At 38.1% G+C, this 13,961-nt stretch overlaps 2 protein-coding genes across 2 annotated transcripts; both read right to left on the bottom strand.

Moving 5' to 3' along the window:
- Nucleotides 1-1,056: 1,056 nt before the first annotated feature.
- Nucleotides 1,057-5,502, bottom strand: emc7b (ER membrane protein complex subunit 7b). The gene is made up of 5 exons (XM_034076362.2): nucleotides 5,129-5,502; nucleotides 3,873-3,992; nucleotides 3,622-3,760; nucleotides 3,107-3,187; nucleotides 1,057-1,924 (listed from the first exon to the last, which is right to left on the bottom strand). The coding sequence occupies exons 1-5, from the start codon at nucleotides 5,365-5,367 to the stop codon at nucleotides 1,775-1,777; spliced, it is 729 nt and encodes a 242-aa protein (XP_033932253.1). The 5' UTR covers nucleotides 5,368-5,502; the 3' UTR covers nucleotides 1,057-1,774.
- Nucleotides 5,503-6,678: 1,176 nt separating this feature from the next.
- Nucleotides 6,679-11,788, bottom strand: katnbl1 (katanin p80 subunit B-like 1). Its single transcript, XM_034076694.2, has 10 exons — nucleotides 11,586-11,788; nucleotides 10,954-11,068; nucleotides 10,774-10,811; nucleotides 10,286-10,568; nucleotides 10,053-10,168; nucleotides 9,917-9,967; nucleotides 9,561-9,650; nucleotides 9,340-9,438; nucleotides 7,842-7,935; nucleotides 6,679-7,251 (listed from the first exon to the last, which is right to left on the bottom strand). Exons 2-10 carry the CDS (start codon nucleotides 10,960-10,962, stop codon nucleotides 7,219-7,221), a joined length of 813 nt encoding a protein of 270 aa, XP_033932585.1. The 5' UTR covers nucleotides 10,963-11,068; nucleotides 11,586-11,788; the 3' UTR covers nucleotides 6,679-7,218.
- Between the last annotated feature and the right edge of the window lie 2,173 nt (nucleotides 11,789-13,961).

Raw genomic sequence — 13,961 nt, 5'->3', positions numbered from 1 at the left:
TGATGTAATGTCAAAAGTTATCTCCCTGAACTCTGTGCCTTTTGTTCTGCCGAGAAGCTAAATATTTTTTGATTGGATTTGTGCTCATCGTCTGTGTGCAGTTTTGTGAAAGTGAGTCTGTGTGTTCTGATATGAACAGTAAAAAACAACTCGAAGGCAGAAAATCACACTTTTGTCAGCATGAACCTTTTACATCAAGTGTTGAATCTTGCTTTGTACTTGTATTTATTTTTTAATAAAAAGATTGCCAATCATTACCCGCTCCAATAGTTGATAGCATGGATGAATGTTACAGCTAGAATGACACGGTACTATTGATACCTTTGGTTGGTAATTTTATATAATTTTCCTTTTGCCATCATAATAAAAGACCAAAACCAACAATAGCATTGATTTTAATAACCTGTGTAGCCAATACTTAATATGGTGTATTCCTCTGTATCATCACTTGTTAGACGCTTTGATCCAAAGCGACTTACATACTCAATACTGTGGACAATCCCCACACGAGCGATTTGAAGTGAAGTGTCTCGCCCAGGGACACAACGACATGCTGACTGCAGTGGGGTTTGAACCTGTGACCCCCTGATCCCAACACCTACGGACAACCCACTACGCCACACGACTCCTATCATAAACCTCCATTGTCCAAACACTTAAAAAAAATCACAAGAATAAAGCACTCTTTTTCACTGGGTTACAGGTTTTTATTACAATGACCATGTACACCATAACTGGTTTGAAGTAAATCCCCCAAAAAACATCATGCTGCTGTAAGTACATACAGTATGTGCATCAAAACAGTTGGAAATAGTCTCATAAATATAATATGTTCTTATGTTTGAGTAGCATTTGCTAAAAACTACAGTCTCAACATGTTTTTATTTTATTTTTTAAATGTCTTCATGTATCAGAGTCGCTTGGGGAAATGTTTAGAGACGGATTAGCATTGTTGGTTTTGGTCATCCAACGGGAATCATTAGGTTTCTTTATTTGAACAGGTTCGATGCACAAAAGGACTTTACCTAATGTAGAATAAGGAACAATGCACAGTACCAGGCTTTCCTCTTTAATAAAAGTTAAGTTACAATAGCAATTTTTTTAATAGCAAACACACAGCTCTATCATACTTAGAACTGGCAATCATTACATTCCAATTAGTAAACCATTAGCAGTGGTAATGTACAGTATGGAAATACTGACCATACATTATGCCACACATAAATTAAAAGCAAATAAGAAGGCCATGTGTCCCCTCTCAAACAAAGACGGTGTGAAATAAAAGCAGTTGTTATCATGTTGTCACATTGCAAATTTATTTATCTAGGATTTTTTTTAAATAAGGATTTATTAGTCTTAAAATTCATGTAATATTCATTCAGTCATATCACTGGAAAAGAAAAAAAACATGAACATCTCTGTATATATGATTTCTTTCAGGTAGTAGAATTAGCAGCAGTGGAGAGAAAAAGCACACCAGAGGGTTAGCACAGAAAAGATGGGTGAGTAGCAGAGCCACATTCAGAAAGTATAGAGCAAATGAAAGAAAACAGCTTTGCAGGGTTTCAGACATTTCTATCAGTGCAGTATGAAAAAGATCATATTTTTTTCTCAGTCTCCAATAGCATATTAGAAATCAAGATGTGCTTAAAACATCTAATAATAGAGAAACTGTACAATTGACCCGGAAGAAAAAAAAAAACGACACTTAAAAATCTTGCTTCCACGGCATAACTCGTTCTTTCTTTAAGCAGAGTGAGGAGGACGTGTGGTACTACCTCCTCTTCACAGCCGGCCTGGTGCCTTTGCTGGTTACTGCCTTACTGGAGGGCTTGGAGCCGCCGGAGAACAGCTTGGTCATGAGCTCGGAGACGTCTGGCAGCTCGGGGTTGGGGTTCAGCATGTTCATGGACTGCTCCATTTCCTATGAAGACAGCAGAGAAATGAACACAGATGTAGATGATGAACTGAAGGCTGGAGACTAGGGATGCATACCGGTATCCGGTATTACCGAAATACCGGTGGCTACGGTATACCGTACCGAAATCAGATCCGGTTTCGATACTTTAACATTCTTTTTTAAAAGTGAGTCCGTGTTATAAATTAGATTGCATAATCGTTTTTCTTCATATTTTATGTATTTTTCATTGTTTGTTCAATACTAGAAAGGTAAAAGTCCCACAAATGAACTGTGATGGGATTTGTTTTCTCTCACCAGCGAAGGCAAATGTTGATTTTAAAGATGAGATTTGTTTGTTTGTGCAATGCCGAGATCTCATGACCTTTATTCTATTATTTATTTGTTCTCTAGTCGAATCTCAGGTTTAACATTAATTATAACGGTCTGTTTGTATTGACAAGATGTGCTATTCACACAGCACACCTGATGGCGGGTGTTATAAAAGATATTCCATAATCGATTTTCTTCATATTTTTATGTATTTTTTATTGTTTGTTCAGCACTAAAAGGTCCAAGAAGTCCCACAATTGAATTTAATATTCATTTGACATGTCAACTATATCGTAAAGCGCTTCATGGGAGTAATTGTGGGATGATACATTTTCAAAGTATCACGATATATATCGTTGACTTTTTTACGATACCGATACCACTGAACAATACCGATGTATTGTTCAGTGGTATCGGTATCGTAAAAAAGTCAACGATATACTGGGGACAGACTCCGGAAAGCCTTACTGATTAAAAATAATCCCCCCACAAAATGATATGCTAACGTAGAAGGAAACTGACTATTTGTTTCAGGAAATTACACTAGTAAAAATTAATACATTATAATAAACCTGAATCCTATAAACCTGAGAGAAATCAGAATCAGGTTTATTGCCAGGTAGGTTGACACGTACGAGGAGTTTGACTTGATGTCATGGTGCAGACATAAAAGTCAAACAAAAATGTAAAACACAGATGAAGAACTATTTTAAGAAAAATATAATAACATTGAAAAATAATACAAAATATCGTAAAAATATAGCAGTATTTACATAGAGATAGAAAGGAATAAAATATGGAATACAATTACGAAGTAATAAAAAAAGAAAACCAATATTGCTGATACAACTCTTCCGACTGTTGAGGATTCGTTACCTTTCTCATCTCTGGGTCATTGGTGTTGACCACCTTGGGCAGCAGAACGATGATCAGCAGCGGCAGAACCATCATCATAACCTGCAGGCGCAACAGAAACAATGCATTAAAACAAGAGAGCCAGAAGCACAGGAACTATCTTTGACCCTTTTATCCAGTATAGAATGGTATGAACTGTAAAATGATGCTGATAAGTCAAACACGAGCAACCTACACCAAATGAATCACAAATGAAGATGCCTAATAAGAAGATTTAAGGAACACACCGTTTGGTTTTTCCACTGAATTAGACAGTTAATCTCTCTTCTGGTTAATGCAGTTGTAATGGTTACTGTTTGGTAATCTGTTGGTTCCATTAAGGTGAGGTAATGATATGCATAACAGTAAACAATTAAAAGTGTTCTTCAGGCTTTCCTGAATGAATCTAAACGTTCACTAATCTCAATCTAAACACATATTGGAAATCTCTCCTGAGGGTATATACATATTCAGAGAAACAAAAGCAATTTCCTTACCATTGGGTTCATGAGGAAGTCGGTCCATCCCCAGGTTTCTCTCTTCATGAAATAGGTCTGAGGGCCATTTGCTCTGATTTGAAGAGGGTATGGCTGGCGGATTACTTCTGAGGTCTTGATGTAGTTCACAAGACGCGCCCTGTCAAATGACTCGTGGTTAATTCAGTGGTTAGAGCTTCCTCTATTCAGTAAGCCGAATAATCAGGCCAACATGAAATTCATTTGGGTTTCTCACTGTAGGGAAGTCTTACCTCATTTTGCCTTTTGATGTGATGTCAACACGCACTGGCTCAAATCTATAGTTTGGGGTTATAACTTCCACAACATAGGATCCGGAGGGGACGTCATTCACAGCAAAACTGCCATCAGTTCTGTAACAAATTGGATTTAGTCAAGATACACATGTAATAAATTCAGTTCATAACAAGCTCATACTTCTTAAAATAAATACCCTTTAAAAAAGCTCTTGAATCATCTGGAAAATGCATCGGCACAACGCACACAAAAAGGAATGTTTTTCTGAACTCATGAAGAGAGTTACACACACACACGATGATCTTATAATATAAAATGCATTGTTGTAGATTAAACAACCCCACAAAATAAAGTAAAAATGTGCACAACATCTACTACAGTAAAATGCAAGATACACATTATTGCAGCGGTCATATTAATGAAGAAACATCACATACAATACTGACAAGGAACATTTTCCCAGCTAATTGAGTACTTTTCCTACACACTTTTGCTGGTGATTCTTACATACTTTATTGCAAGTTGTGAATGCATGGACTGTACTGTGTGGGGGTATTCACACGTGGATTCCTGTCTGTATTACTAACAAATCCACGTAAGAGCATTTCAACGTTGTAGTGGTTCAATGTGGGTCCAATTCACTAATGATTTACTTTGTAAAATACTAGGTATATTAGCAGTACAGTACTGCATATTATCATATATAGTAACGAAGGGTGTTGAATAAATGAATTGGAGTTAAAAGTAGGCTACAGTGTTTGTCTCCAAAATGTAGTGGAGTACATTAGATTACATTATGTCACTTGTTAGACGCATTATGTAGAACAAAATACAATGACTCAAGTAAAGTACACGTGTGTCAGAAGTCTACTTGAGTACAGTACTTGAGTATATGTACCTAGTAACTTTCCACAACTGAATATTACCTTCATAACATCAGTGTTGCATCAACAGACGTGTCTCGTGCAGCTAAGGTTTGTTATGGTTACAGCGACAATGAGGCCTGGCTGAGCTCAACATGCAATAAACAACTAAGTTCAGTGACAGGTAGGTAAAAATGAAATAACCGTGTTGTAGTCCATGTTGGCACAAGTTACCTTCACAAATATTAAGCTGTTAGTTAGCACGGTGATAAATTGCCATCTGCCGACAGCAACTGCCGTGCGGTTAGCCGGCTAGCTTCGAGGCTAATGATACCTTAGCCTCGCTAATAGGGTAGCTAGCGGTTAGTGTATTAAAAGCTGTTTCTTACCTCACAAAGCCCACGAACTCTTCACCTTCAACGAATATTCTGGCCGAGGAGACCCAATCTTGTGATTTCACCCCGGGAACCACCGCTCTTCCCTCGATTTTGAACCGATCTCCATTGGGCTGTTGGACCGAAACACCTGCACCACCAGGCCCCGTTTCCATGTCAGAGAAACCCAACGCCACGACGAGCACAGCCTGGAGGAAAACCCATAGCAGCGGTATTCTGTCTCTGTGCAACATGTCGACTGTCCTTATCAAATTAAAATATGGTCTAACTAGATGAATTCAGGAGCAGTTTGACAGAAGGAGTGAGAGACCCGAGCTCATCAGCTGTCTCTCTGCGGAAGATGACGTCACTTCAAATACAACTTTATTGACCAAACCGACGTTTACACTCTGTTGACGTTCTCTGTGTAATAAGCAATTGTTTTGCAGAATAAAAATGATGACAATTTAAAGTAGTCAGTTATTTTGTATAGATTCATAAATGTTGTTTTTTAAACGAATACAGTACAGCTGTATAATTCCTTAGTTGCAAATAAATATAATTTCAATTCTATATGAAATGATAAAGCAAATGACAATGCTTGTTTCATTTTTACATTAAGATTTGTTTTTGTCTTTATAGAAAATGAACCAAAACACTGACAAGGAAGATTTTGGTAGATATTAATGCAAACAAATATGCAACCAAATGAACGTCTAACCCTTAATATTAAAACAATATATGGGGTTTGAAATGAAATCAAACACAATAACATGTTTACCAAATATTGAGTTAAGGATGATGATCTAATCGTACACATATACAGCTAAATAGTCATATGCTGGTTTTCTTTAATTAAACCTAATATTTTGTTCTTTGACATTACATTTAGCTGACGCTCTTATCCAAAGCGACTTACAATAAGTGCGTTCGACCAAGAAGATACAAACTTGAAGAAAACAGAATCATAAAGTACATCAGGCTTCATAGAGCTAAAACATTTCAAGTGCTACTCAACTGGCTTTAGATAAGCCAGCCCTTTATTAGTATACAAGTGCTTTGTTAATAGTTGTATCGCTCGAAGTGGAGTCGAAAGAGATGAGTTTTCAGTCTGCGCCCGAAGGTGTGTAAGCTTTCTGCTGTCCTGATGTCAATGAGGAGCTCATTCCACCATTTTGGAGCCAGGATAGCAAACCCACGTGTCTCTGCTGATGGGAACTTTTAATACTAGTTTCATGATTGTGCATCCATTAACAGCTAAACACTTATGATGAACAGAACATCTGAACTTATGATTGATAAAGTTGTAACAAAAAGAAGTGTACCAACTACAAAGAGGAAAAGCTGAAAAACTAGTTTGGCTACTGGAGGAAGATCACAAGGTAAGAGCTATGCCAAAAGTTTACGATTGTTTACTTACAGTGACTGCTTCATTCGCCAAATGATGTCCTAATTAAAAAACGAATCTGTCTGAGCCATTGTTATTGTACCTTTTAAATATATAAACACATACCGATCACCTTAAAAAGAATCTGAAAGAATACATTATTGATTTTTATCAAATTTATTTAAAAGATTAAAAGAATCACTTGTGTTTACATCACGCGTAATACAGTCGAATGTCATGAAGAGGCAAACTGAAATCAGGAGGAGCTCTAATAACTTAAGACTGTTGCCGATTCAAGTTCCTGATTCAGCGGAACCAAGGCGCGAAAAAACATTAAAACAGGAGCATTCATTACATCCACAAGTGCATTTGCATTCAATGGCAAAGAGTGGTGTAGTGAGAGACGACGAGCTAGGCACTTCATAGAGCGACGTTACACCCAGTCTCATGGAGGTCCACTAAATATGCCCCTTCACAGGAAGGTCCACTTCAATGTGAAGCAGTCGTTTGCCGTGTGTGTTTTGCAGAAAGGCTCTCAGCCCTTCTTCAGAGTCTCCACCTCTAGCTGAGGGAGTTGCCTGAAGTGTCAAGTTCGTTCCCAGTAAAAGAGGTTTGGGTGTGAAAGGCCCATCCATTTCTCTGGTATCACTATAAGTTCAAAACACAGACATGATCCGGCAGTAGTGGTCACATCCTCAGAGTGCTACGAGAACAGCCGTCAGGGCAGCTGCGATAGATAAGACTGGATGGCCTACGACAAGAACAGGAGATATATCACACATTAGTTGTCTTTACAGAGAGTCTAACAGTGCACACACTCAAATAAGATATGATTTACATACCATCTACACCAAAAACCGACTATTAAAAAGGGGAAGTGGCTTTCTGCAACCAATTCCTGACTTGTATAACCTGTACGTCTTTTTAAATCCTTTTATTAAATTGCAGGGAGTGAATATAGAAAAAAATGAACCACAATACAAACTCAACTCATATTACATGTGCTTATGCTATTAACGATAAGCAAACAGTAAGCCTATAGAGGACCTGGAGGTGTTTCTTTTTAGAACGGGAGTGTCTACCCAAAATCAACAAAGGGTGGAAAATACAGAAGCACTCGAATGCGTCTTTGTGACACAATGTTCAACTCAAAACATGTTGAGCATGAAAGTAGAACAAGCAGACAACCCAGGCAAAGCTTGACACTGAACATTTAAAGAATGCATGTTTTGAGGGATGGTTAAATGTAATTTTACTTATCCAGTCCAGGCAAATCATTAACAGGAACTTCCTTATTCTGAAAATCCCTGATAAGTATTATATGAATGTCCTCCTTCTCACCTTTGCCAGTTCTCCAGTAGATCCTGGAAGCAAACATGACCGGGCTCCTTCCTTCCACAAGTCCTTCAGCCGCTGCTTCATGACTTCAATATTCCTGCAATCAATATACACACATGACAAATGCAATACGTGGAGAGGGCAAACAGGACATCAGTCAGTGACCGTAGAAACACCGACACACACGCTCTGCTACAAGACCTCCGGAGGACACAAGCTCACGTTTAACTCGGCAGCATAAAAGCAGGTCTTACCAGAAAAATACATTTGAGACACATGCTTGAGTTCATTAATGTCTACTGTATAACTAAATACATGTTTGTGCCCATTTTCATACCATGATCAGTATTTCAGTTTGGTGAGGTTCCTAACCAACTGAACCCTGAGAAAACACCTTTTGTCTGCACGTTGTTTAAATGACTAGGCAAATAATGGAGGATGTGAATACACTGGTACAAATAATAATAATAGATTTAATTTGTTAGCGCTTTTACAGGTGCTCAAAGACGCTTTACAGATAGAGTGAAGGGAAAAGAAAAGGAAGGAACAACAAATAAATATATAGTTAAAGTTAAAGTCAAATAATACAAAAACAATCACACATTAAAAGCCAGATAGAAGAGGTGAGTTTTGAAGGTGGTGAGGTCAGTGCAGTCTCTGATGTGGTCAACGGAATCTTTGGTGCCATTTTGAATTTCCCTATTGAACAGGACACGGCGATGTGCCCTTGGTGCCCGAGGCCTATTGTAAACTCTATTTTGACAAAGTTATTTGTTTCAATAACAAAACCCAACATGCACTTTCACCATGACCCCAATGCAATATTAAGAAGTAACAGGATTAGTGAATGGCAAATTAACACAAAGTATTATATTATTACGGAAGATATATCGAGTCTGCTTCTTAAAAATAAATATAGTATCCTATGTGGAGGTTATTGCCATTTGTCTTTCCGAAGAAAGTTGTTTATTTTATGAAGACATGTGACTTGTTCATGTAAGTTTCTTGTGCTCAGTTTGCAGCATTTACTTTGGTTGTAATAAAACATTTGGATAGTATGAAAAACGAGAAATGTTAGGCTTACAGGTGGGGTATGTAATTTTGGAGAAATCAGCTCGAGTGCACTAGAATTTGAAAATACACAACCGTAAAAAATCTGCCACTTCCTTCAGACTTCCTTACAGAGCCCCTCCTCCAACACACACGAACGCGCACATGACCAATGAGGGCACGAGATAAGTTTGTGCCCAGATGGAAGGCTGACAGGCAGGTAGGCCGTCCAGTTACTTGAGCCGGGCTTTTTACAGCACCACGGCTTCCACAGATGAAATGTTTTTATGTATTTATTGTCAAAGCATTTAATGTATTCATTGCTATCGGGATGTTAAGAGCATTCCATGGAATATAACAATAAGTGTTTCTGAAATAAATTACATACCGCACCTTTAAGATTGAAAGTATCTCTGTGTGTCTTGGTTGTATCTAAGCATGCATAGCCCACCTGTCTTCTGAACTGTCCCGCAGTCTCTTCTCATTCTTGAGTTCTGGCCACCATTTCCTGATGACGGATTGAACCCAGTGTAAACCCACCATTATGTTTCTGTTAATAAAACAAAACAAATACAATTAAAGCCGACAAGTTTGTCAAATTACAATTTTAAAGATATCTAGCAAACATTTCCAGGTTATAATAAACAGGTTTTAAGTCACAGGGACACTTACTCTTCATATTTACTGGCAAGAATCACTTTCACTAGGGGCATGAGGTCAACACAGCAGCCAAGTGACAAACATGGTGCTTCAGTTTGAAGACTGACGGGAAACAAGACAACACACGAGAGAAAGACAGTTAGTGAGCTGATTTTCAAAAATGTGAGCAGACGGAGGGAAAAAACTAAACAATCTTAAACGTTGACTTTATCTAATTGCATTTCAGCTATAATCAATATCATTTTCAATTTAGACGAGAAAAGACAAATTATGCTACATGATGTTGTTTAACACAGATGGTCTGTATTGGGCAGTGAGCATTCGATAAGGGAAGCTGAATCAGTAAAAGGCAAACAGATGAGACTCACTTGGTTGTTAAGACAGGTAAACAGTCAAGCAGCACCCCTGTGTCTTCAATTCTGTAAAACCACAAATGATTAAATATTAAAGATGTTATTTGAATCAGAATTTAACACAAAAGCCAGCCGTCACTTGTGTTTTTACCTTATTAGGTAGGCCACTAATTCACTGGCGTTTCTACGCCATAACGTTTGAGCTACTTTTAGTCGGAGGCTTCTTCCAAAAAGGACTCGAGTCATCGCTTCGTGGTCCTTTGATATCTGAATGTAAAGAAAAACAATGCACAAAGGGCATTCAGTTAGTATCAGTGGAGCAGATGTATCAACCCCAAGAGAGATAAGCAAAAACAATTGTCAGCGATAGATTTAAGATCTCACCTCTGTTAAATTGCTGTACTTGGAGCTGGCCTCTGCCATCTTGGAGGCCTCTGCGGAGTTCACAGGGAGCCCGCAGTTGTCGTTGAAGAGCATGCCCCGCACATCATCGGAGCACGTCAGCTCATTTTCTTTGTTGGCCATGCCGGGGTTACTGGCACGGCCTACATCTGAGGTTCTGCGCTGCAGCTTTAAGCCCACCTCCACCGATGGACAACCCTTCCTCTTGCAAGATGACAGTCTTTTCGCTTTTCCTTTGGTCTGTACTCTGTAATTGACTTGAAATCTGCCAAAAAAGACAGTCAATGTGAACCTGTTGCTAAGCTGTCATAGATGGATAAAACCATGAAATGTAAAAGCCACAGACAAGGAGATAATGTTTATGAAAAGGTGTTTAATGATCCAGTGACTGAGAGGGTAGATCTGTGGGACACAGAGTGAGTGATTGCTCATAGTTAGATGAATCCAACAGATGTGGATCAGAGACTCACCTTTCTTTATCTAAATCTTCCTTATTTATATTATCCACCTAAAACGAAAGGATAGGGGATGAAGCCACCACTACAATCTCTACTTCTACAACACCACTGAACTCTACTTCACAGTCACCAGGATATGAGGAACACAATTGTTTACACAATAAGACATATTGCTCTTTCACATGTCCCTACCTGCTTCATGTTCTTTTCAGCAGAAGAATGCAGGCAGGATCGCAGAAAGCCATAAGGTTGATGTATTGACCTTTTAAGACTTCTTGATGCTTACCAGCTTCCACAACAAGAGACACTGTTGGACGAACAATGAGAGGAAAAAGTTGCAGTTACTTTCCGTGGCCTAATAACTGAACAGATTAGCTCCCCCTCCAACAACATGTGATCGAGCATGTAGTAAAGAGGTTCAAAAGACTAAAAGCAAACATTCAAATGGGATAAACAAAACCGCTATATTTGAGTTATAAAGGCGTTGGCTGATGCGATACAAGTTAGCTAGGTGAGCTAAAACTAATGTCACAACATGTTAATTTAGGTAGTAGGTTTTATGTTTTGCGACAAATTGGACATCCGACGGTTGGAGGAGAGCGTATTGTTACGTCCATTAGCTCAAAGTTAGCTTAGCTTGTTAGCTTTCAACTACAGTAGTTAGCTTATAGCTCTGCTATCAAGGATACACGGAGACGTTCAAAGTAACTGGCCGGGCCGCTAATGCAAGCTAGCTGGCTAGTTAGCCGTCAAAGTCAGGGAACATATGGCTTCAGCAATACTACTTTGTTTTCACAATTTAAACAGCGAAGTTAGATACCAACCGATTCATTTTGTGAAGACGCTTGAGGAGGTCTCAGGTGTGTAAATCCAAAACGTGAAAAACGGGTTAAACTCAAGAGCAACTCCTCTGTGTGTGCAGACCGTTTCAGACTGGAACCATTCAAAAGATACACCGCCGGTGTGTGGGGATTGTGGGATTGATTTTTGGCAAAGAAAAACTGCAGATTTAGCGACGACTGCTGGACATTACGAAGCACATTTCTAAATCCTAATGTGCAGTGGTGCCATCCAGTGCCATGAAGAGTGTATTGCAGGAATGCATGCTATGTTTGCCTTATTAAGATAAGATAACCCTTATTAAAATGCAGTTTTTGAAGAAGCAGGACAGCAATAGATACATTAATAATACAATCATTGTTTCATCAACCTGGTGTGAGCTGTTAACTGCTGCTATTAATCACCATCCTTGAAGCCTGCAATATTTGCTCATGAATAGTTTTCCATTGTTCCCCTATTCTTATTTTGGTGAAATATATTGGCCTACTCGTGTTCAAAAAAGTCTCATCTTGTCTTCTAATAATACATGTTACTTTATAAAGGATTATAGTAGCGTAAGTGAAGTCAAATTACCTTAAAATCAACAGCACATTACAGTTTATGATTAATATACTTTCCACCTCTGAGCATGCCACCGCGTGAAGCATGAAGAGACAACAAAATAGAAACAGGTTTATTGCCAAGTAGGTTTACACATAGTTAAAGACGATAAAAAGTAAGAACAAAAAAATATATGGCTCTAAAAACAATGATGTGATCCAGTCCTGTGTCCTCTTCCGTCTGTGGATATCTCCTAATCTCCTTAATTCTGTTAATGGGATTAATTGGACGTTAATCCAACATTGACTTTAAAGCAGCTACAATTAAATAATTAATTACTTTGAGTGTTTTTTTTCTTCATTAGAGTCGATTCAACTTTATTTTCATTGCACTAAGATACACTTGGAGTACAGGCACTACAACAATGCTTTTGAGCGTCTAACCAGAAGTGTAATAATATATATTTTTAAATAGTCTTTGAAATATTTGTTTATAATAGTACTATTTTCTGCAATTGTTTTCAATCTGTGTCCAAAGCAAATTCCTCATATTTGTAAACCTACTTGGTAATAAACCACATTATGGTCCTGATATGAATACAATAGATATATACAGTAGGAACCTATAAAGCAGTTACCAATCTTGACTATATTTCCCCTTCTTTTTCCTTTTAAACCCAGAAATGCTTACTTCTGAAACAATAGTGAAAAACTGTGCGTGTCTTATAACACTCCTAAATAATTGGTAGGTGCTTTGACAGGCAGTAGAACAAAAATAAACATGTTTAGAGAGTTAAAAACAATTATATATTGCATTAAGTTGACCTGAGTCTGCCTGCTTTTTGAGCTGAAAACATGCTTTTCTTGGTTTATTGTGACACACAATGCATTTAATTTGTGCTGTTTACAAAGATTTTCCGTACACATCATTCATATTTTCTGAGTCTCACAAAATAATGATCTGATCCTTTGGTCACGATACAGCACCCCAAGCAATGTTCCTTAAAAAGGAAACACAAGTCAAATATGGAGGCAAAGCAACATCATGTTTTCAGCGCCTCCAACCGATGTGGTCTAATTCAAAACTCTTTTTGCTTTTCTGGGTCTTCACGTCCTCTTCCCAGCAGGGCTTTGAGCGGAGTTTGATTTATTGATAAATATTGACCGTTTACAGCTTGTGAATTTATCTGAGCACTGTCCAGTCTGCTGTAGGCAATATTTAGTTTTGGAAAATGTAAGGCAGGTCTATTTACAGCTTTATGATTCCTGACAATACACACCTGCCCGGCACACGCTCTCCTTCAGAAATGGAATAATATAAGACTTTTGCTTGTGAAAATCTGCTAACAATTTGTGTGCTGAAGAAGCACACGCATAACACAGCACAGAAATACAGTACAACATATTTTTTATTATTTTGATGAAGATTTTAGAGCCAGTCTGAGTCTTCAATCAATGAAAATAAGAAAGTACCCAATAAAGAACCATAACATGTTCAAATATGGTGGGAATAATTATTATTCATATGTAGGACCTCTGTGGTTTCCCCCTCTCTTTATACAATCAATATCTCATTCAGAACCTATCAAAAGGTTACATGCTTGATTAGTATTGACATTTTGGGATACAAGCTTATCTGTTTTTTCAAGAGTAAGATAGAGACATTGATACCAAGCTATAAGGAGATTATGGTGCCATACTCTCAAAATAATGGAGTAAATGAGGCTAATCTGCCGACTCGGACACAACAGTATATATTGCATGTTGTCTATAGCCTCGGGTGGCTGTTCACCCTTGATTTAGCACTTTTTCTCTGAAGTT

This window comes from Pseudochaenichthys georgianus, chromosome 24 (assembly GCF_902827115.2).
Source record: "Pseudochaenichthys georgianus chromosome 24, fPseGeo1.2, whole genome shotgun sequence".
Taxonomy (NCBI): domain Eukaryota; kingdom Metazoa; phylum Chordata; class Actinopteri; order Perciformes; family Channichthyidae; genus Pseudochaenichthys; species Pseudochaenichthys georgianus.
The sequence above is the reverse complement of the archived record's forward strand: the minus strand, read 5'-3'. Positions and strand labels throughout refer to the sequence as shown.

Bases quoted from the DNA above. Each gene is read 5' to 3' on its own strand.
- emc7b (XM_034076362.2), bottom strand. From the start codon at position 5,367: ATGTTGCACAGAGACAGAATACCGCTGCTATGGGTTTTCCTCCAGGCT. The intron at 3,761-3,872 runs GTAAGACTTCCC...GTCATTTGACAG, and splicing joins ACATCAAAAGGCAAAATGAG to GGCGCGTCTTGTGAACTACA. The intron at 1,925-3,106 runs GTAACGAATCCT...CTGTCTTCATAG, and splicing joins ATGACCCAGAGATGAGAAAG to GAAATGGAGCAGTCCATGAA.
- katnbl1 (XM_034076694.2), bottom strand. The intron at 10,169-10,285 runs GTGAGATCTTAA...CTTTACATTCAG, and splicing joins AGTACAGCAATTTAACAGAG to ATATCAAAGGACCACGAAGC. The intron at 7,936-9,339 runs GTGGGCTATGCA...TATTGATTGCAG, and splicing joins CGGGACAGTTCAGAAGACAG to GAATATTGAAGTCATGAAGC.